This window comes from Dreissena polymorpha, chromosome 5, assembly GCF_020536995.1.
Source record: "Dreissena polymorpha isolate Duluth1 chromosome 5, UMN_Dpol_1.0, whole genome shotgun sequence".
Lineage (NCBI taxonomy): Eukaryota > Metazoa > Mollusca > Bivalvia > Myida > Dreissenidae > Dreissena > Dreissena polymorpha.
Window position 1 is genome coordinate 6,482,152 of NC_068359.1, and position 20,692 is coordinate 6,502,843.

Below are 20,692 nucleotides of genomic sequence, written 5' to 3' on the forward strand. Positions count from 1 at the left end.
TTTAATCCTTGCTCGAAGTTGGTGAGTCCAAAGAACGACATAACGAGCATTATTGTAAATTACAAATGTATGTAACCTTCCTCCTTGTCCACCTGTATCTCTGTTTGTTTTTTCCAGTTTACAGTAACTCCGCGTTTGAGAGTGCAAATATGAAAGTCTCCCATCTGTTACTCATCAGACGGTGAAATAAAAATCAAACGTTTAAGGAGAAGTGTGACCATGTATTATTTAAAAGTTCAAAGATGCTGAATCTGTTTCTCTACAGAGTGTAAAGAATTAATAAATCCATACCATACATATTGAAAGGTATGAAACAAAGCGAACAAAAAAGACGCATAGACACAGCTCCGGACAACCCGGCATTTACTGGAAGCAAACGTTGAACAAACAGACGTGGTGATGGACCAGATTAAAAGACATTAAACAAATCTTAAAACTTAAGACGACTTTAAATCTGTTTTCACTGGTATTTTTAAAGATCGTTTATTTGCAGATCTATCTAATGGATAATATTTCAGCTTTATTTACGGTGTATGATTGTTCAAATGTATCAAACACAAAATTAAAACTGCTGGTACATCAAAACCTGTTACAGATATTTGTCGGGTAGATCCAAATAACGGAAGTAACACAGTTTCTCAAGTTTAAATGTACGGCACACGTTTCAATCATAACACATGCATTGACATACAATTTACAAACAAATTGTGTCAACAAATCAACCAATTTTAAAGCGTCAAGGGATTCTCAAAAACAATTGTAATTCTTCCTTTATGCAAAATGTTTGACTGTTAGATACATCACCGCTTCTATTGAAATTGCCCGGAAGATCTTGACACTACTTTTCGCCAAGCGACCACACTCAACTCCATTCGTTCGCTTGGCCGACACCTTAACTCCCTACCGATTACTTTATTACGAGCTCGACCATTTCTTAATATGAAATAATTCCAAATAAGTACACGAACAAAATATCGATTTTGTGGAACAAATTATATGTTATTGCGTATAACACTAGTTTTTTATCTTTCAAAATTCTCTTTGTACGACAGTTTCCTTATTTCAGGCTGATAAAGTCAATCTAAGTATTTTTGTCCGCGTCACATCCACACACTTCATATATTTAGCGTCTTTCATGCGTTCAAACTTTCAAGCATAGTCTCGAAAATGCTTAGAAACCTTTATGTATTTAAAAATAAAGATGAAGAAACCAATTTGCTCTATGTGGGAAATATTTTTTTTAATATATACGATGACAAATATCATTGTTTAAAGTATGCCCCTAACGAAATTTGAGTTGCCAACATTCACGAACGTTACTCTAAAATGAAGGCCTACCAAAATTGTACTCTTGTTAATGTCTCCCATATGGTTTGGACAACTTAACAAATTCCAGTCTCATATTCTCAAAGCCAGCATCGTTTTAACTGACGAACAATAATAATGTGGGAGACTGTAGTAAAACATTGCATTGAAATGTGTTACATTCAACTGGAAAACGGCAGAAATAAGACGGTGCAAAAATAGTCGATTTTGTTTTCGGTTAAGTTCTTAATTGCAAACAACATGACATTGTGTATTGCTAAAATTAATTCAGCTTATAGAGTACTTAAAGAAAATTTACGAATATAGGGGTGTGTGCAGTTATATTGCGTTATAATGTGGCGTTTCCATTTTATCACAGTGCGAAATTTAATACATGATTTTCAATTAAATACATATGGTAAATCGCAAATAAAATTTCCTTACGTTTAAAACATTTATTGACGAAACATATAAGAAATACTCTGCTATTGTTCATGATTGCCCGCACACAGGTCTTTGTTTAGGCGTCCATGCTTCTCGACTTATATATAGTGTATGCTGATGGTATATATTTTATTTAAAAAAAACGATCTAACAATTCATCATACCACCGCATTGATATCTGCCTGATATAACGTTCCCTGGTATATTTTGTATATCTTGGTCAACAGGAAGTTCTTATATCAGTCAATGTTGGAGTTATGTGGAATTTGCAATAAAGTCAACCATTTCTATCAACATAAATCAGGCTCAACAAAACAATCAATTTGATACCAAGAACGTACATATTGTATTCTAGTTTAAAGTCATAAATAACAAAAACGTTTTTTTTTAAATCACATCAACCCGCACTACAGAAGTTAAATGACGTCATCAATCGGGCAATAAATCTTAAATATCGATGTAGTCTTTGCACTCGCAAGTGTTGCACAGAAAGTCAAGACAAATGATAACTGTATGCTAATCCTCAACTATTTAAACAAACGATTTAACACGCTTATGGCAATATTGACTCCATCATCAAAATGTCAATTTCAATACACATCTCCAAAATGGCGTCTCAAAACTATTCGGGGAAGTGTGTTCTTCGATTGAATTTGTCGCTGCAGTCCATTCCAGATCTCCAATTCAATACGTTTATTATTAAAGCGGGTGTACTCTTCCCATTCGTAGGTCAAACTTTTTTTCTGTATAAGATGTGTAAAATAAGCGATTATTCGTGTCGTCCTTTCGAACGCCGTTGCTACATGTATGTCAACGTGTAAAATTCGGATCAGCAAAATCAGCGGGGATCCGTACATTTAAATATACAAAATAGATTGTTTTGCAGGTTTTTAGGAAAATGTGGTATGATAAACAGAAAAACAGGTTACTGTCCCATCGTCCCTCGGCACGAATAAAATAATCGGCAAGCCTCGCCATTATATTATTCTAAGCCTCGCCTGATATATTACAAAACGATGGGACAGTAATCTGTTATTCTCTATATATCAAAACTTGATATAAGTATGCAAAAACACATGCGGGATGGCGGAGGGAATGACGATTGCTCAACAGGTTGAACTGTTTTTAAACCAACAGTTTGTCTGTCCGTTTATGTGCATCGGTCTCTTGCTTTTATCATCTTCGGCTTTTTTTCCTCCTACTATTATTATTATTTGATAATGTCAATCTGTCCCTCGTCAATAACGCCATTAATATGTCGGTGTTCAAATGGACAAAGCTCGACTGAAACAAACAAATGACGTAGACTAATTTTTCCACGCAATCTTGTCAATCGGTTTGATATATCCGCATGATAGGTAAACACATCTTGATAATAATGGCTAATATGTATGTTAAGCTGGGTTCCCACTGCCGATGCGATCAACTCGATCAAGCCCGACCAAGCGGTCGGGTACTGGTCTGGTTCGGTCGGCATGAGTGGTCGGGGGCGGTCGGGTAGGTCGGCATTGGTCGGGCTTCCTACCCAATATTTTTTGGCAAGTCAAAAAACATCGAGTAGCGGTTGAGAAGGAAATGGATCGAGCAGCGCTCGGGAAGTGGTCGTGTATGAGTCGAGTAGAAGATCGAGTTGATCGTGAAGCAATCGTGTGGCGATCGGATAGACATCTTTTACACGACCTGTACCCGATCCGCTTGACCTCTACCCGAGTTATTTTAGATCGCAACACGATCCACTCGACCTCTATTCGATTTGATGTACAGATCTGCTACCCGACGGCTACTCGACCGTACACGATCACTTCCCGATTGCTATTCGACCATACACGAGCTCTGTACCCGATCCGCTCGACCTCTACCCGAGTTATTTTAGATCGCTTTGTAAGACTGTAGTACGACCATCACGATCTGGTCGTGTGAAGATCTGGTAGCGAAAGCTGAGGTCCACTTGGTCGAGCTGAGATCGTATAGGGCTCGCGTATAGGCCGAGATGATCGTGCGGAAATCGGAAAGATGATTGAGTGGACGTCGTGAATGAGTCGTGTGGGGGTCGTGTGTTATCGACAAGAGGTCGAGAAGGAAAATGATAAGTGATCATGATAACATAAAATGTCAAATCCTCCTATTCACCACATTATTAAATAGACAGAAGATGGAAAGAAAATCATATGATAAAATCGTCTGCTAAATACTGTTTCACCCTTGTCGCTTCAGTGAAGTAAAAATAACTACCGCATACCAAAGATTTACTTCTATTGATTTGTTAATGTACAGCGCTAGTTTTACCCGTCCGACTCGTTAGAATCATATGAAGGCATAGTTTAAGTATACAAATCCCGTCCGTTATCATATTACATGACGTCAATATAACTCGACATTCGATCGTGCGCACTTCATTAAATATCGGTAGACAACAGGGTCTCTATCGTAATATATTCGTTACGGAGTAGATTGTACACAGGTATGTTTCATTAGTTGCATATCATAACTATAGAGAAAATGCGTAAAACTTAACTGTACCGCTATTTCAGTACACATCCGTTTTAATATGCAGGCTTAAAGAGACCGTCAATTGAGAAAAAAGAAAAGTTCTAAACTACCGTATTTTTACAATTATTCGTTTATATTGATTAAAATATAACGACTGGTATATTACATTACTTGAAAAAAGTTGTTAAGGTTTCATATATTCAGTATGTTCGGTAATACATTTTACAGGGTACAGGTACCAGGTAACTACCAGTTAACTATACATAACGCAAGTAGATTGATCATCATCGTCACGTGGTAAACACAGGAATGCAAATTGTGCATGCGTAGTGAATTGTATTTATTGTTTATATATAATGATCAATATACTTGCATTATTTATAGTGTGTATATCGTTATGTCACCTATTTTCGCGATGTACTTTCCATTTCACATCGCGAATTTTTATTACCGAATATACTAAAAATTAGAACTTTATTCAAGTAATGTAATATACCAGTCGTGATATTTTAATCAATATAAACTAATAACTGTAAAAAAATACGGTATTTTAGAACTTTTATTTTTTCGTCAAGGGCGGTTGACTGTTCCTTTTAAGCATCTATCATATGTTTGCATATTATGATGTTTTTCTTTACGTTAAGAGCTGAGACTGTAATTAAATTGTGTGTTATATTCAACCGATAACCCGTCTACACGGCTCAAACTGGGCCACATTTTTGTGAAGTTTTCCAATGTTAATGAAATAGAAAATAGAAGTCAAAATACAGATGAAAACAAGCCAAAATGGTTTTAATAATACTTTAAGGAACGTCTTCTTTTTTGTCTTCTCTTCATAACGTGAGGACCAAAGGGTAGAGTAACGAACATCTTTGTCCTGGCTTATCGGTTTATGATATCATTCTGTTATTAGAGTAAAAGTACATGATTTCGACAAGATCTACATGGTAACATTTCAGCGGTTAAACTAAATACTGTTTTGTAAAACGTTATGTAACGTAAAGATTTGCAAACAAGTTGATGCATGAAATATGTTTAGAATGTTTAAAAAATGACGATTGTTTCGAAAATTAGCGCGTCATCGGTTCAGAAATAGTTTCAAATTTATAATCAAGAAATCGTTTAACACGGACTTAATGAACAGAATAACATATTTAATTTGAAACATATTTTGTTGTTTTTTAAACGGTATGCTTACTTATACGATAAAATTCGTAAAGTGGCGTTGTCAATAAATCTTGCGTTTATTACATGTGCATATTTACACGATAGCGTGTAATTTATCAAATATAACACCGGCTTATTTAGAGAAATCGAATTAAACAAATATACTCCTTAAATCCATATACACTATTTGTTTTGTTTTGTTTTGTTTATAAATCTAAAAGATACCTGCTAGTGCCAAAACAAATATATAAATGCAAGGAAACTATAGTCTACGTTTAATGTTTCAATTGATTTTCATGTATTTACATTAATGCGTTGTTTGTTTATTTTAGCTATAAAAATGTGCAACTATATGCATGTATTTATTGTAGAAAGCATCTCTATAATATGTATTTATCTTGCGTGTACCAGTAACTGAGTTGTTATAAAATAAAGCAAGCGAAGCAAAATCAAGTAGGAATAGAAGTAGTGGTTGTCGTAGTAATAATACGTTATATTTGTCTACGTTGTAGTTTATCGCAATAATAATGAGTTTTAAATTTTCATGTTGATTTAGGGGAATGAAAACTTGCAACTTCAAATCGCCGACCACAATTGAACAATCTAAAATGTATTAAAGCTTACAGTCGAAGACACCGCAATGGATTAAGCAAACCACAATCAAGATTCTACAACTGAGGTATTGTCAACAATGTAGAGACATATTGAGTCTGTAAAGAGTGAAATTAAGTTGACTGAAATCAATCTTGCAGCGGATATTGACACATCTAAAATATATATTTAAACAAATGCGGAAGGCACACACATGGAAATAAAGGATTGTATTCACGATTCTACAAAAGAGGTTTTAACAACAATAAAGAAACACACCGAGTCTGCAAATAGTGAAATAAAATTAACTATAAAAGACGCTGAAATGACATTGAACAAAACTTTTCACGATGGAACGTCAAAGATAATGTCGGCCATTGAATCTTTGCATGGACATGTTAATGCCTTGACAAAAAATGTGCCGATATCAGGCGAAAATGTTACAAAATGTCACAGTAAGTACAAACATAGTGTTAAATATAGTTTTCACTCGCAACCAAAATCCCGACAAATTTAAATGTAGTGAGATATTGTACCTTCAATTATCTTTTAATTGAAAAGATTAAGACATTCGCATTATGGAAAGGGGGAAATTAATCGTGTATACAATCACACAACCCTTACACACATGCCTACAATAACGTTTATCAAACGATATAGAAATTAATGTCTGCTATATGGGTTGAAATATGTCTAAAGTTTGCGAATATTTTCGATGACTGTAGAACAAAAGGGGTACGAATAAATCCATCAAACCGATTTAAACAACAATTACTTTATCTATGTATGGCTCACACGCATATTCATTCTGTGAATCAGTATTTCATTGTCTTACTTTTAAAATACCGCTCCTATAAAAATATGTCTTGTGTCATGCAATAAGTTTTAGCATTAAAACACACGCACACACGTCATTTTGTTCTACCTTAGGAAACACTGCACAACCGTATCAACAGCAAATTATCTACCGTGGGTTTATAATTTATACATCAATAAGTGGAATGTCCACAATTTCAATGTACTATATAGTGAAGTAAAGATCGGTTAACAAATTATATTTTTAATCCGATACAAAATGCACCGAATCAACCAATGAAAGTGTGTAAACGATTATGTAGACGTTTTCTTTCAGCGAAAACGAGCGTGTTTTCTGAAAACATTCAATAGAATCTAATTATGTTCAGGTTTCTGGTTTGAAAAAAAGCCACTTATAAAGTTACTGAAGTGTATATGACGAATCGTATTTGAATATTGTGTAAATATGATTGCTTGTCATTTTTGATTTTACATTTTAAAAGCTCATATAAGAAGTTGATGTTGGTTACATCATTTAACACTAGAAATATCGGTTGATAATTATATTCAACAAGTACATAACTTAAAACAGATTGTGTATTTGTTATACATTTTAAACTAGACCTAAAGCAAATGAAAGCATGTGTTATTTATCAAATTCAATAATTATTTTAGCAATTACTTACAGTTTTCTTGAAAATCATTTCAAACATATAATTATGTCATATATGGTAGATAAGCCTGATCATTCATGATATCGATTAAACGTATCTTATTTAATCTTCAATGCTTTTTTACCGATGTCCCGCGGGTAAACAACATTTATAGTCTTCTTTTGGAAACCTTGAACCTATGAATGAGCATGTCGTTTTAAAAAAGACATGTTCACATAAATGGAACAACAAGTTGAGTATACAAGATTGAATATCATACAGTTTGTTGCATGAAACGACTTTTTATTGAAGGAACATATCCGTTAAAATCCGGTGGAATAGATATAGACATTGAGCGTGAAATGACTTGCATATATCCCTGTTCACAGCATATATAATATTTTAGAAATCGGTATTAGTTTTCATATCATTTTCATTTTCAATCACTACGTCATTGTCTTGCGATAGAGGTCGAAGTTTAAAATTTAATCTGTCCATGGCATATGACTTCCTGTCATATGTCGAATACATCGACTTCTTTCGAGCAAAATACGACATAAATGGCATAATTATTCCTTGGTATAATATCATGTAGATGCCGATCCTTACAACGACGTATGTGCCACGCCAGTTTCAGCGGGGAATTCACCACAAACGATTGGAGCAGATGATACACTATCAGCAGGGCAAATAAAAAGGGAAAGGAGTAGCAGCCTTAATGAAATGAACTCAGAAGACCAAACCACTCAACCAAAACGGCTTAGATCTGACGAAGGTAATACATTAAATTTGTATGTGCTCTTGAAATATATTACTTTTACGATTAAAAAAATTTACACTAATGCGTTTACTGTATTGTATCTTATGCAACATATTTCCAAAAAAACAAAAAATTGTGTTTAATCCAATGTAATTATCTATATTTTAAAATCAAAGTCGAATGAACAAAAAGTATTTGATTTACTGAGGCAGTATTTCTTTATTTATTTTTGTCCATTTAAATATAAATAAGCTTAGTGAATTTCAAAATTATACCTTTGATACGACTAGTTTTGAATGCTTCTGTAACGATTCTATTAAACACAGATAAACGAAACTCGGATTCTACTTATTCATTTGCGTGGCACTCGGGTGCGTGAAAAACAACTGCATCCCATTCTTTCGGAAATACATGAACGCGTTTCGATGCATTTAATACATGGAATTTGCCTTATTTACCTTTTTCTTAGTGTACACATTTATGGGGTATGTTTGTTTCCAGAAAGCGACGACAATAAAGATTCCAATGACTATAATGAGTATGCATCCGAAAATGGAGGAAGCGACATCGACGAAGATGATTTACCGGGTAAATATGGATTGTATTATCTATCTATACTATGTGATTTGATTATCATGGCGTATTTGTTTAAAAACATGAAATAACGATTCTTTTCAGCATACTTAATTGTTAATTTGTCCGTTCAATTCCATAGGAGCGAAACTTACAATTGCTTTTGGTTCGTGCGTCCGTTGGAATTTTATATCGAGAGTAATTCAAACTATATAATCAGTGCTAAATGAACCGATTTCTGTATTGTGAACAGCAAATGTACCCACCATGAGTAAGCTGGTCCAGTTCACGAACCAAATTTTAGATAGATTTGTTCTTTTTTCTTGCGTTACTATAATAGTATTACTGCTTATGTAGCAAAATGTTTATTATGAACATATTTGTCAACATGTGTACATGTTTGCCTGGATAGTTTATTAAGATCAGAATAATAGCATATGTTTTTGGACAATCAGTTTAATGTATTGTCAAGCGTAGCTTCTGTTTCTTTTGAAGAAAAACATAAGCGGATCTACGCACCTCATGATTATCAGAAGGAACTTGCAGAGAAGGCTTTACTTGGACAGAACACCATCATCTGCGCTGAAACTGGTACGGGCAAGACATGGGTAGCTCTGTATATTATCGACAAGCATATTTCACAGACATCTAAAGGTAAATATATAAAATGTGTACACATGTAAATGTAATGCCCTTTTGCTTCTTCATGTTCTTGTTTATCAAGGAAGAGCGATAATGGGTTGATTGTATATGTTTGTATAATCAAATCAGTTATTGTAGAATCAGTAATTTGTTCAGAGGTCTTACGTGCACGCTATACTTATTTGGCTAATGTACATGTATTTAGACGGAGAACGGTCGCTAATTTTACCATATTGAATTTTATTTGCAGACTATTCGTTATTCCATCCATGAACATAGATACTAATTCATTGAACGTCCGTGTTTTTACATTATATTCACATAAATGATTTGTATGTGTTATCTTTGGATATTACTATTAAATTGTGTATACATATAACTAATTTCATTTTAAGTTCAGTTCCAATTGCGCTTAAATAAGAAACTATGTAGATGTGTCTCATGTGTATATCTTTTCAAATTACTTTACACACATCGTATTGCAAATGTGTGTGAAGGTTATCATTTATATTAAAGAGCTGTTAAGCGAACGTTTAAGACTATATCCAGTAATTAATAGGGTGTAAGTTGTACAGGATGGTTAATTAAATATCTGCGGTCGAAGTCCAATTATGCAACAACTATTAGACGTGGACCCCTGTGAAATTAAGACCGAAACCTTTGCCAATTAAGATCCTGAGGTAAACACTATCCTCGCCCAAGGGGGCTATTTGGTTCCCTTATTATGTATGCAATAAATATCTTAAAAATAATTATTTGTGAGTGGTTCTTTATTTTCCACAAAACATTGTCCAACCCCTATCCCTATCTATGGGGTATAACCCCTATGTATGGGGTAAACATTGACAATTTCTTGGCGGGTCTTATTAATTCCTGAAAATATTGTAGTAAATACCATTTTTTTAAATATTCTATATTAAACACTTTCAATCTTCCGTTCCGGCGTGAGAAAACATTTTAAAGTTTGGAGAGTGATTATATTTTCAAACTTATTTTGTTATTATCACTATCAGTATTATTTATTGTCCGCACATGACTGCAAAGATACCCCGACATGCTTAACTGTTTACCAGTCGTAACGGCGCCTTAAACTTAAATGAGCGATCCAATTATCTATATATCGGTTTGCTTGTTTTTAATTTCATTTGTTATACTTGTCGTGTTACACAACGTTTAACAGGTACCCGCAAAGTAGCGTTTATGGCACGGACGAGTGCGCTGATAAAACAACAATACAATCTCTTCAGGAAATATCTTCCTGATTGCAAAGTAAGTGTAGCAATTGCATATATAGCACACAGCAGTTACTATTAGCTTAAGACTATGTTTGAGTCTTTTTTCAAAAATGAAACACATTAAAAAATAAGTTTCGTTACCATTAATGTAGTAACAATCCATATCATATCCATAGTAATGATGCATTTACATGTATCAAGTATACGTGTATTTTAGACCAAGCTTTTGACCAAAGATGATAAAGAGTCAAGAAATGTCGATGCCTTCATTTCCATGCAAGACATCATATGCTTTACACCGCAAATATTGATCAACGCTCTTGACAGCGGGAACGTACAAAGCCTTTCCAAATTTTCTCTTCTTGTGTTTGACGAGTGTCATAACACACGAGGCGACGAGCCCTATGCAATGCTTGCGAGAAAATATTTAATAGAGAAACAAATGCACACTGTTGACGGACAAACCCAACTCCCGCAGGTTTGCTAGTGTTTGATTTCATTTATATTTTAATAGTATTTATGTACCCACATAATACCGATACATCCCAAATTATTTTCGAGAATGCTACATTCCGTATGATAAAAGACATTATCCTTGTATTCATTTCACATTTACGTGAAGGACTGTTTTATACTTGTGTGATGTACATATATATTTCTAGATTGTTGGTCTTACTGCTTCCATAGGAGTTGGTAGGTCCAGTACAGTGGACGAAGCTGTCGACAACATTCTACGTGTGTGTGCATTGCTGGATGTGATACCACCGATATCTACCGTAGTTCGAAGCAGGGAGAGTTTGAAGAAATGGGTTATAACGCCGAAGGAAGGCAAGATTGAGGATAGATATATCTCATATAAATTTCACTAAATGAACAAAACACAGCTTATGATTAATCAGCGTATGTATTGACATGACGAGTCGTCGAACCTAAATATATCAGTACATGAAAGACGAAAATATTTTCTGTGTTAAACGTTCTACAGTCGTGAGAATATAAAAGTTTGCTTGTGCGGTCCTTGTGTGCGTTCGTGTGTGCATGCGTTCGTGTTTGTGTGTATATTATTGGTTTACACAATGAAGCCGGTTACTGTATAATTCGAATTACCTATGTTTTAGTGTGTTTTCTTAATGGAGCTATTACTGATTGTAAATCTAGTCATTGTTTTTTGTGTGTATGCGCGTGAATTTCAGAAAAAATAAAGATGACTGTAAAGGACCTTGATCCGTGCAAAGATATTTTGCTGGCTGCAATCGAAGATGCAGAATCCCTTCTTGAAGGCAAGATACATAATTGCTTCTCAATATTAAACCCAATGTTTCTATAATGCAAATAATATAAGCACAAGTTCTTTTTAACGTAGCGTTTCGCTATGTTGATCCATTGCAAGCGATTCAGTTACACAACAATACATGCATGAGCATGTTCATTACTATAAGTGTTTATTTGTGTCGGACATTCACCGATCGGGATATTTTTTATCTTAGCATATGCACGTTGATATCTTAAGTATCAAACAAAAGTCTCATATGCGTATTCAATTACCATTGTTCTGTTTCAAATCGTATTGTATTTGTGTCATTTTCTTTTCCGGATGTGTATTGTCTCCAGATAGTTCATATGATGACACTTATGCTTTAGGAATCTTTTGATAAGCACTACTATTCAAGAGTTTATGTGCGGTCTCGTCGAATTTCACCACAATTGTTGGACAAAAAACAATAATACTTGTTCATAATAACTTTATATCGAAAACGATTTGAAGTATGCGTTGTACAGCCTGAAAATACGTGAGCTTGCCATATTCGTGTTACTACCTTATGTACTTTAGTAGATTAGACTGTGTGAAATATTAGTCAATGGAAATACATTTTATTCTAAATATAACTGTATGTACAGTTTTGTCGTTAAACAGATTCGCACCAACAAATACATTGAAAGTTATACATAAACTGTTACACACTTCGTACATAATTTTAATTACGGTTCTGATTTGAATTAGAACTGCTGTTTCTTCAACCTCGCATGATCGATTTGCTGTTAGAAAACCGTCCCGCTGGAAGGGATACACAGGCGTACAACAATTGGACAGCGGACCTTGAAAAGCGTGCTCAGCTTTCTAGCGTACATGATCCGCAAATGTCACGGGATATCAGTGCATGCGCAGTATATTTAAATGTAAGTTAAAACATTAAGATTTATTTGGATGGGTGTTCGCCGCTATAACAGTTATTCAGCCATTCATGGCGATCCGTTTACTTACTCTAACTTTCCTAGGTTAATTGGTTTACATGTATGTTATGCACACACTTATGCCTGTAACTGAGAACTGCTCCTTTTGAATCAGAGGCCGGAGAATGAGCTCTTCCAACTGATCTAGCCAGGCAGACTTAACTTAGGATTAATCAATATTTATAAGTAACCCATGTAATACTATGTGCTTTCTACTTAAGTTAAAGCGTTTATGAGTTGGCATTGTTTTATGTATATTTAATTTAAAAGAAAAAAAAGAAGAATTTATCTAAGGGTCAACATCCTCGACGTTAATAGTGATTGCGTACAACTTGTGTGCGTGCCAGTAATTACAAATAATACAAGAGGCATGTTAACATGGCCATCCCCGACGAAATGTGTTTGCTTGTATGAAAACATTATTTAGGGGTAGAATAATATTTGTAAAACATGGCACCGTGTCATCTAATTATATTTCAAGGATGAATTAGTTATATAGTGTTGGAGTTATGCTGTAAAGAATAAAATATCTGGAAATGAAATAAAAGGAGGTAATTATTAAAGAAGGTTATAAACAGTTACTGGATCACTGTATTTTTCCTTAAACTCATCTATTCATTTCACAGTGAAAACTTCAGTGTTCAAATTAAATTAAGAGTTAATCCCTTCAGTAGATTTAGAGTTATGCTCCGGACAAAACGAACACAATTTTTTTCATGAAATTAAATAAAGGGAGATAATCGAAAAACTACTGCCGATAAAGTTATGGTCCATGTTCACTGCACTTCTCCTAGCTGTTATCTGCTTATATTTCTAGTTTTAAGTATATCCCTTCAGTAGATTTAGAGTTATGCTCAGGACAAACATTTATTTTGAAATTAAATAAAGGGAGATATTTCAAAAACTAAGGTAGATAGAGTTATTGTTTTTAGTCACTGCACTTCTTCTACTTACCATCTGTTTATATTTTAAGTTTGAAGTAAATCCCTTCAGTAGAGTAGTTAGATCCTAATGAATCATCGTTTTTAATTTATTTATCCACAATGTTTATTTGCATAAACGGTCTAGATGGGTTCCAACAACATCAATAGGTACAAAAGAGAAATCAGATTAAGTACAGTCATTGTGAGTACATCGAAAAGTTCTTGATATCAAATATATGGCTAGTTATTGTGCGGGATACATTTCGATCTGTTTGCCCGACTTATAATTTATTACAATATTTACATGTTTTAAGAAGTATTGCATTATTTTCGCCAGTAATTACAGCACTGTATTTCTTCAGGTGTATAACTCGGCGATAGAAGTCAGCAATCTACTTCAAATCACAGATGTAGCCAGGTATCTTGCAGAGAGGCACAGTCGAGGAGCGGAGGGCCATAATAAACATTCCAAAATGGAAAAGAAGTTGTTTGACAAATTGAAAGGTTATACATATAGCTCTATAGGTGTTAGTTTATCGACGAGGAAATCGAATCACTTCGATTGAGAAATGTTATACGTATTGTATTGGGATTTTTAAAAAATAACATTTACATAATTACTAATTCTAGACATGTAAACTGTACCCGCATCCTTGGTTTCATTCCAATTATTTTGAGCTCGTTTCTTCAAAGTTCAATTCGGTTCAGTTCGGTTTCCTGTTAATATTGAACTGTTTTAATCAGAATATCTCACAATTCGTGAAATCTGGTACAGTTAGGTGCTTTCTGTATTAAATAATTGTTCCAAAATACAAGAGTTTGCCTCTTTAATCGTTTTTTTTACCATTTTAAAATATTTCAGTTCAATACTGACAGTGTCTTTTTGAAACACCATGCCTTTTTCCTATCATAAACTCACAGATAAAACGGCAACATACAAGGTCTTTTTAAAACGAATGAATATTATTATTGTATAAACTATACTTTTATATTAATATTAATATTTCTTCTTTTAAATCCTGGTGATTATGTTTATATAGTTTATTTCATCGTGTTTGTTGATTTACATTTATAATGTAAAATTATCATAAATTACATATATTTACAGTTCGAATGACTTATGAACAATAACGAATTGTTTCAGACGTACAGAAGAATTTAATAAAGCTGAGAAACGACAAAGATGCCGCAAATCCAAACGTGCAGACTGTGAGCGAACGGCTTCAGACGATGATTTTAGAAAAGGGAGACGCATCACGTGCGATTGTATTTGTAAAGGCAAGAGCTTCATGCCACGCGCTAGCCCAATTTTTGGAAACCGATCTTAGAAGAATCGGTGCTCGGGTCAGTCCATTTTATGGTCAGCAAACCAAGTTGGCAGATGAAGGTATACATGTGCACGTGCACAGAAAATTACAGAGCCAATTAATTGGTGAATATTTAAGAAGGCATTTATAGTTACACATACAATGTTAACGATGGTATTTTAACTTGTTTTCGATGAGGCTCATTTCGCATAGCAAGCATACAGGTAACTAGTATATGTATAGAAAAACACAATGATAAATGTGTCTTTTCCAGGTATGACTGAAAGTGCTCAGAATGAAATACTGCAGACATTTCGGGACGGTTATTTCAAGGTGATGGTATCTACGTCAGTGGGTACAGAGGGCATTGACGTTCCGGATTGCAACATCGTCATCAACTACAACTATTCTGGGAATGAAATCACCATGATTCAAATGAAAGGTGAGATAATTTCTCTCCAGATTCTTATACATAAGATATTATTCTTGAATTATTTGTGTTGATTTTGTCCACAAATATGTATATTGTTTATACAAACTTTATACAAACAGAAGTCACATTCTTGAACGAAACACTACTTAATTGCAATACAAATTATATGTGTGCATCTTATGAAAAACATTACGAGTATTTATCATAGAATAATGGTTCATTTCAAGTATTTTGTGTGTAAAACCTATTAATTTTGAACATTCACATCAATCGAATTAAGCTATCCATATTATTGGGAATGCTAACTTATGGTGGAAATTTTTATAATTTAAATTTGCATAACGTTTTATTATAGGTAATAATTATATGCATAATGAAAATAAACACGAAAAAAAACACATACTGGGTTATTGTTTGGAACACACAATTTCAATACAATAATTGTTTATGAATGATAATACAACTTGAACATGCATTAATTTGTTTCAAACGAATGTACTCTAATTTAATCTCATTGTTTCCAGGTCGAAGCAGAAAGAAAGGAGCAACAATTACTGTAATGGGGGATGATAAGCTATTGGAACAAGAAGAGATTAACGCGTATAAAGCAAACATGATGTATAAAGCTATTGAGGAGCTTAATAAAAGTGATTTACGCATTGGGCAAAAAGTTAAGAATTTTCAAGCTGATGAAATGCAGAAACACCGGACCAAAATCGAGTACGAAAAGGCAAAGACAAGTAGAAGAAGTCTCGTTGACCTTGAAATTATGTGTCGGCATTGTAGTGCATTTGCATGTTTGGTTTCTAATGTTCGAAAGATCGGAAAACATCATTTTGTTGTAGATAAGGATTTTCCATCAAAGGTTACGACAATGCCTCATAAGAATCCAAAGAAATATGATCAATTTGACAAGAAGCTTAAAATGAATTGCAAAAAGTGTCCATGGGAATGGGGTGTAGTTTCCGACCGAGATGGTTTCTACTATTACACCTTGAAGCTTACGTCGTTCAAGATGAAGAATACCCTAACTGGTGTCATTTCGCAATATAAGCAGTGGCTGGACGTGCCATATGAAGTACCAGAAATAGGATTGGACGATATACCTAAATTATATCAGAATGAGACTGAAGCAAGTGTATCTGGCCAATGAAATGCACATTAAAGGCGTAATTAATATTTTGTCTGGATTACTTTTGTATAGTTGTGTTATAAATACAATTATTGATTATATGCATGCATTTTCTAAACGAGTTCACTGACAAATTATACAGTTCAACCTATTTCTGTTTCATGGTAAAACAAAAATAAGTGCTTGACAGTGTTTTTCTCTGACGTCTGACTGGAAGACAGTTTTACCGCCATGAATTCCTTAAATGAAGACGTTAGCTTGCCAACAAGATATTGTTGAAAGTTTTTTTCATAAAATAATCGTTTTTGTTATTTAGTCAGATATTCAGTTTTGTACGTACCTGTAGATACTTTTTCGAGGGTACCAATAGATATTTCCATATTTAATACTGTGGCAAAACTTTGCTTAAGATAAGTAGCTGCATATGGTAAATTAACAACAAGTTATTGAGTGTGTTTGATGATAAAAGTTCGATGCTAAACGAAGAAAAATTGCACCTTTGCCAGTCATATGCAAGCGTGAGTTTATCGAGTCGCTTTAACAAAATATGGCATAAACCATACAATCGACGTTACAATGGTAAACGTGTTTTTCTTTCGATATTTTAAACAAATAATAAATTATTAATTGCCTTCGAAGAGCGCCGAATTAAAGCAAACAAAATGTATGTTTAAACATCTTTGAAATATGTTCACATTAACATCGGTTCCTTGTACAGTCGGTTGCACCAAAATAGTCGTTTCCATTAAATGTAATGTAGACAACGAATATTTATATTGGGTTGTGTATTATTTTTCAATTGTTTTAGTTCAATTTAAACCTATTTATTTTAGCTCGATTGCATTTGAAGTACTTACTTTTTAATTAAAATGTTCTCAATACCGTTTCCTTGAACTAGAACAAGTACTTGGTGTCCAAGTGGGAGATCTAAAGAACCCGTGGGATTGAACCCGTGACCTCCTTGTCGTTAGGCGGACACCATATACATTACGCATAATTTCACAACGTGTCTATTTGTCGTAGGCGAAGGTAGATCTCACTTCAACCACTATTTACGAAATCTGATGAAAATGTATGCGGAATAATTATTTATGTATACAACTATTCAAAAAGTCACGCGATCGAAGTGTCATTGCAATGAAAACTGTAAAGCATATAAGTAAACCCCTACATTTTTTTAGAATTTCACCCGAATTCAAAACCATTAATTCTTTATAACAAAATAAAATTAAATATAGTTATAACATAGTTACCGGTAAACATAGAAAATACGGCTTGACTAAAGAGAATTTTCTAATTAGTTTCCATTATTACTATATACAATACCAAAGCGTGACAACAAGAAAGTTGTTGTTATTATTGGCGATTTGGCTGATATCAGACCTTAAATAAGCCATTGAAACAGGTAGACATAACAATATAGAAAGATCTTATGTACAAAATGTCATGTCAGGGATATTGAAGACGAGTACCATTTCATTATGATATGCCCAGCCTTCAATTCACTGCGAAAAGAGTGTATCAAAGCATACTACTATAGAAAACCAAGTATGTTTAATTTTGTTGAAATAATGGGTTCATCAAACAAACAGCAAATGAAAAACCTGAGCAAGTATATCTGTAGAGCCCTAATACATGATCCAACATAACTCATCCTGGACATAGTTGTCTAAATATTAATGTATCTATTCCTCTTCATCTGTAAGTGTTGTGTTGTGTTGTGTTGTTGTTGTTGTTTTTTTACCAACTCCTCTTGTCTAACGTTCATTTGACTGTATTTGTTTATGGTTTTCATCCTCTGTCATTTTTGTGAAACTAATCGAATAGTATATTCGCATAAAAATCAACGCATTTTTTGTGCTACCTAATATTTAAATTCAATTTATTCTTTAGTGTACTTGCTTGTCTGACAAAACGCTGTATAACTCATTTTTACCTTGCACTATGTTATAGTTTCATCCTCTAAATTCTATGTACAATTTAATTGTTGAATTTATTATATATATTCAAAAATTGACTAATCATTTATAAGTCGAACAAAACTCTTATAACAGTTGCATATTCTGTTATTTGTGTAAAATCACTCAAAATGTATTATTATGTATGTGATAAACCATACGCGATTAATATTATATTTAATTAAAAGCAATTATGTTAACGTTGACATAAGTATATGTTGATATATGACTAACTATTTGTGGATGACAATAAACTGTAAATTTGACGTCAATAAAACATTCTGTCTGTCTGTCTGTCTTAACTTCTGTATAATTAATAAGATCGTGTACCAGAATATGGCACTCATATGCCGGCATATATTGATTTTTTCAGATTGACATCAACATCCCCAGCATGTCTGCGATTATTTATCCAAGTTAACACCAAGTTTGAAAGGACCTGTTCACATGTTGATAAATAGACAAAATTGAGAAAAATGTTTCAGAGTTGTAAATTGTTGTTGCAGTTATGCTTTTTGCAATTAAACAGTAATACTGATCATTTGCCATGCTTTACAATATCGATTGCATGAATAGTTTAACGATTTGAAAATCTGAAGGTTATAAAGTGTTAAAAACGCGAAGCGATTGAATATTTTGGAGAGTTCTGTTGTTATCGTTATATTTCGTGAAATAACGAGGATTGCTTATATAAAGAATAAAATGCAACAATTTCTATAGCAGCACCTATGGACGAATAGTTTAAGCTATAAACTCCAATGGCCAGTGGTTCGAGCTCTTTTCTGCATTACTTTATTTTCTTTGTGTAATTATATTATTGTTTTTTACTGGAGCTCGTAAGTTCAGATGTTTGCAATTATACATTTTACGCATTAACTCACAAACTTCAAAGCATTCAAAAAATACGCGAAAAAGACCCTTTATGAATACGTGTATTAAGCTATTTATTTCATTTATTTATGGTATTCGCTTTAATTTGATTTCGTACAAAATGGAGTATATGTTTTTCGTTTTACAGAGTAAAATTAAAGATAAGTGATTCTTAAATCATGTTTGCATACTTTATTAAAATATGACGAAAAAGATTGAAGATGTTTTAGCTCATCCTGATTAAAAGGCTTTCGAATTTGCAATAAATCAATACTTTTTCAAGACAATTTTGAGATGTAGATATTACACCGACATACTGTATAACCAAAATAACAAACGTTTCAAGAAAATATTTGTATATAAGGTTTAGTTTGGTAATGACGCTGAAAATTTGTGAAGTTTCAACTAACCACATATGCGGGATATGTCTGAGTTATAAGGAAAATCTGATGTACATGTAATTATGTAAAAAGTCAGGATTTAATAAGTCAACTGTATGATCTAAAAATAACATGCGAACTTATACACTTTCTTAGAACATTCCACTATATTTTAATAAGATACGACTCTATAAAATGCATATTATATACTTACCTTAAATTAGTTTGTAACGGTTAATACTGTTATAAATATAATTACCTGTTAAAATAGCTGTTTATTTTCAATATGCATGTCTTTAGAGTTGCAAATTCCTTTTATTTTTAAATCTTAATTTATATTGCAAACAAATTATATACGTATATGTCTGTATGTCATTGACCACTTTTGACTACATTGTTATATGTATGTGTACTCATGGGCTTCAAGCCTAATGTATTTTGAAATAAAACCTGCATTAAGTTTGTTTCATTTTAACATTAAGTTACTTAAAACACTCAAAAGAACACATTTGAAAAATATTGCTACTCAATGTAGTGCGCTAAGAGAACACAGCACATTTGCTTGGCAAAGTATATTCTATAATCATAGCCACTGTAGTTGCACAGATTGCTGTCGTAGCACACCCAGCAACAAACAAAGGTTAGATTCTTTACTGCTTCGCACATTTATTATGCGATAAAATCATTATTAACAGCAGACAAGCTGCACATTATCATATGCATGCTCACACTGGTTTTCTTAGTTGTGTTGTACCGCTATGTCATTTACCATGTATTATTATATACTCATATATAGTCTTAT

The 20,692-nt window shown here is 33.4% G+C and overlaps 2 protein-coding genes across 2 annotated transcripts; both read left to right on the forward strand.

The window, feature by feature from the left end:
• Nucleotides 1–4,118: 4,118 nt before the first annotated feature.
• On the forward strand, nt 4,119–11,947 carry LOC127880563 (antiviral innate immune response receptor RIG-I-like). Its single transcript, XM_052427880.1, has 8 exons — nt 4,119–4,210; nt 5,963–6,452; nt 8,041–8,220; nt 8,707–8,793; nt 9,274–9,432; nt 10,601–10,689; nt 10,873–11,133; nt 11,318–11,947. The coding sequence occupies exons 2-8, from the start codon at nt 6,212–6,214 to the stop codon at nt 11,522–11,524; spliced, it is 1,224 nt and encodes a 407-aa protein (XP_052283840.1). The 5' UTR covers nt 4,119–4,210; nt 5,963–6,211; the 3' UTR covers nt 11,525–11,947.
• A 723-nt stretch (nt 11,948–12,670) lies between these two features.
• On the forward strand, nt 12,671–18,636 carry LOC127880567 (antiviral innate immune response receptor RIG-I-like). The gene is made up of 5 exons (XM_052427883.1): nt 12,671–12,833; nt 14,173–14,314; nt 14,955–15,197; nt 15,392–15,559; nt 16,075–18,636. Exons 1-5 carry the CDS (start codon nt 12,681–12,683, stop codon nt 16,701–16,703), a joined length of 1,335 nt encoding a protein of 444 aa, XP_052283843.1. The 5' UTR covers nt 12,671–12,680; the 3' UTR covers nt 16,704–18,636.
• The last annotated feature ends 2,056 nt before the right edge of the window (nt 18,637–20,692 follow it).

Excerpts from the sequence above, each read along its gene's own strand:
- LOC127880567 (XM_052427883.1), top strand. The coding sequence starts at position 12,681 with ATGATCGATTTGCTGTTAGAAAACCGTCCCGCTGGAAGGGATACACAG. Across the intron at positions 12,834-14,172 it reads CATGCGCAGTATATTTAAAT|GTGTATAACTCGGCGATAGA; the intron begins GTAAGTTAAAAC and ends GTATTTCTTCAG. Across the intron at positions 14,315-14,954 it reads GTTGTTTGACAAATTGAAAG|ACGTACAGAAGAATTTAATA; the intron begins GTTATACATATA and ends GAATTGTTTCAG.
- LOC127880563 (XM_052427880.1), top strand. The coding sequence starts at position 6,212 with ATGGAAATAAAGGATTGTATTCACGATTCTACAAAAGAGGTTTTAACA. Across the intron at positions 10,690-10,872 it reads AATATCTTCCTGATTGCAAA|ACCAAGCTTTTGACCAAAGA; the intron begins GTAAGTGTAGCA and ends CGTGTATTTTAG. Across the intron at positions 11,134-11,317 it reads GACAAACCCAACTCCCGCAG|ATTGTTGGTCTTACTGCTTC; the intron begins GTTTGCTAGTGT and ends ATATATTTCTAG.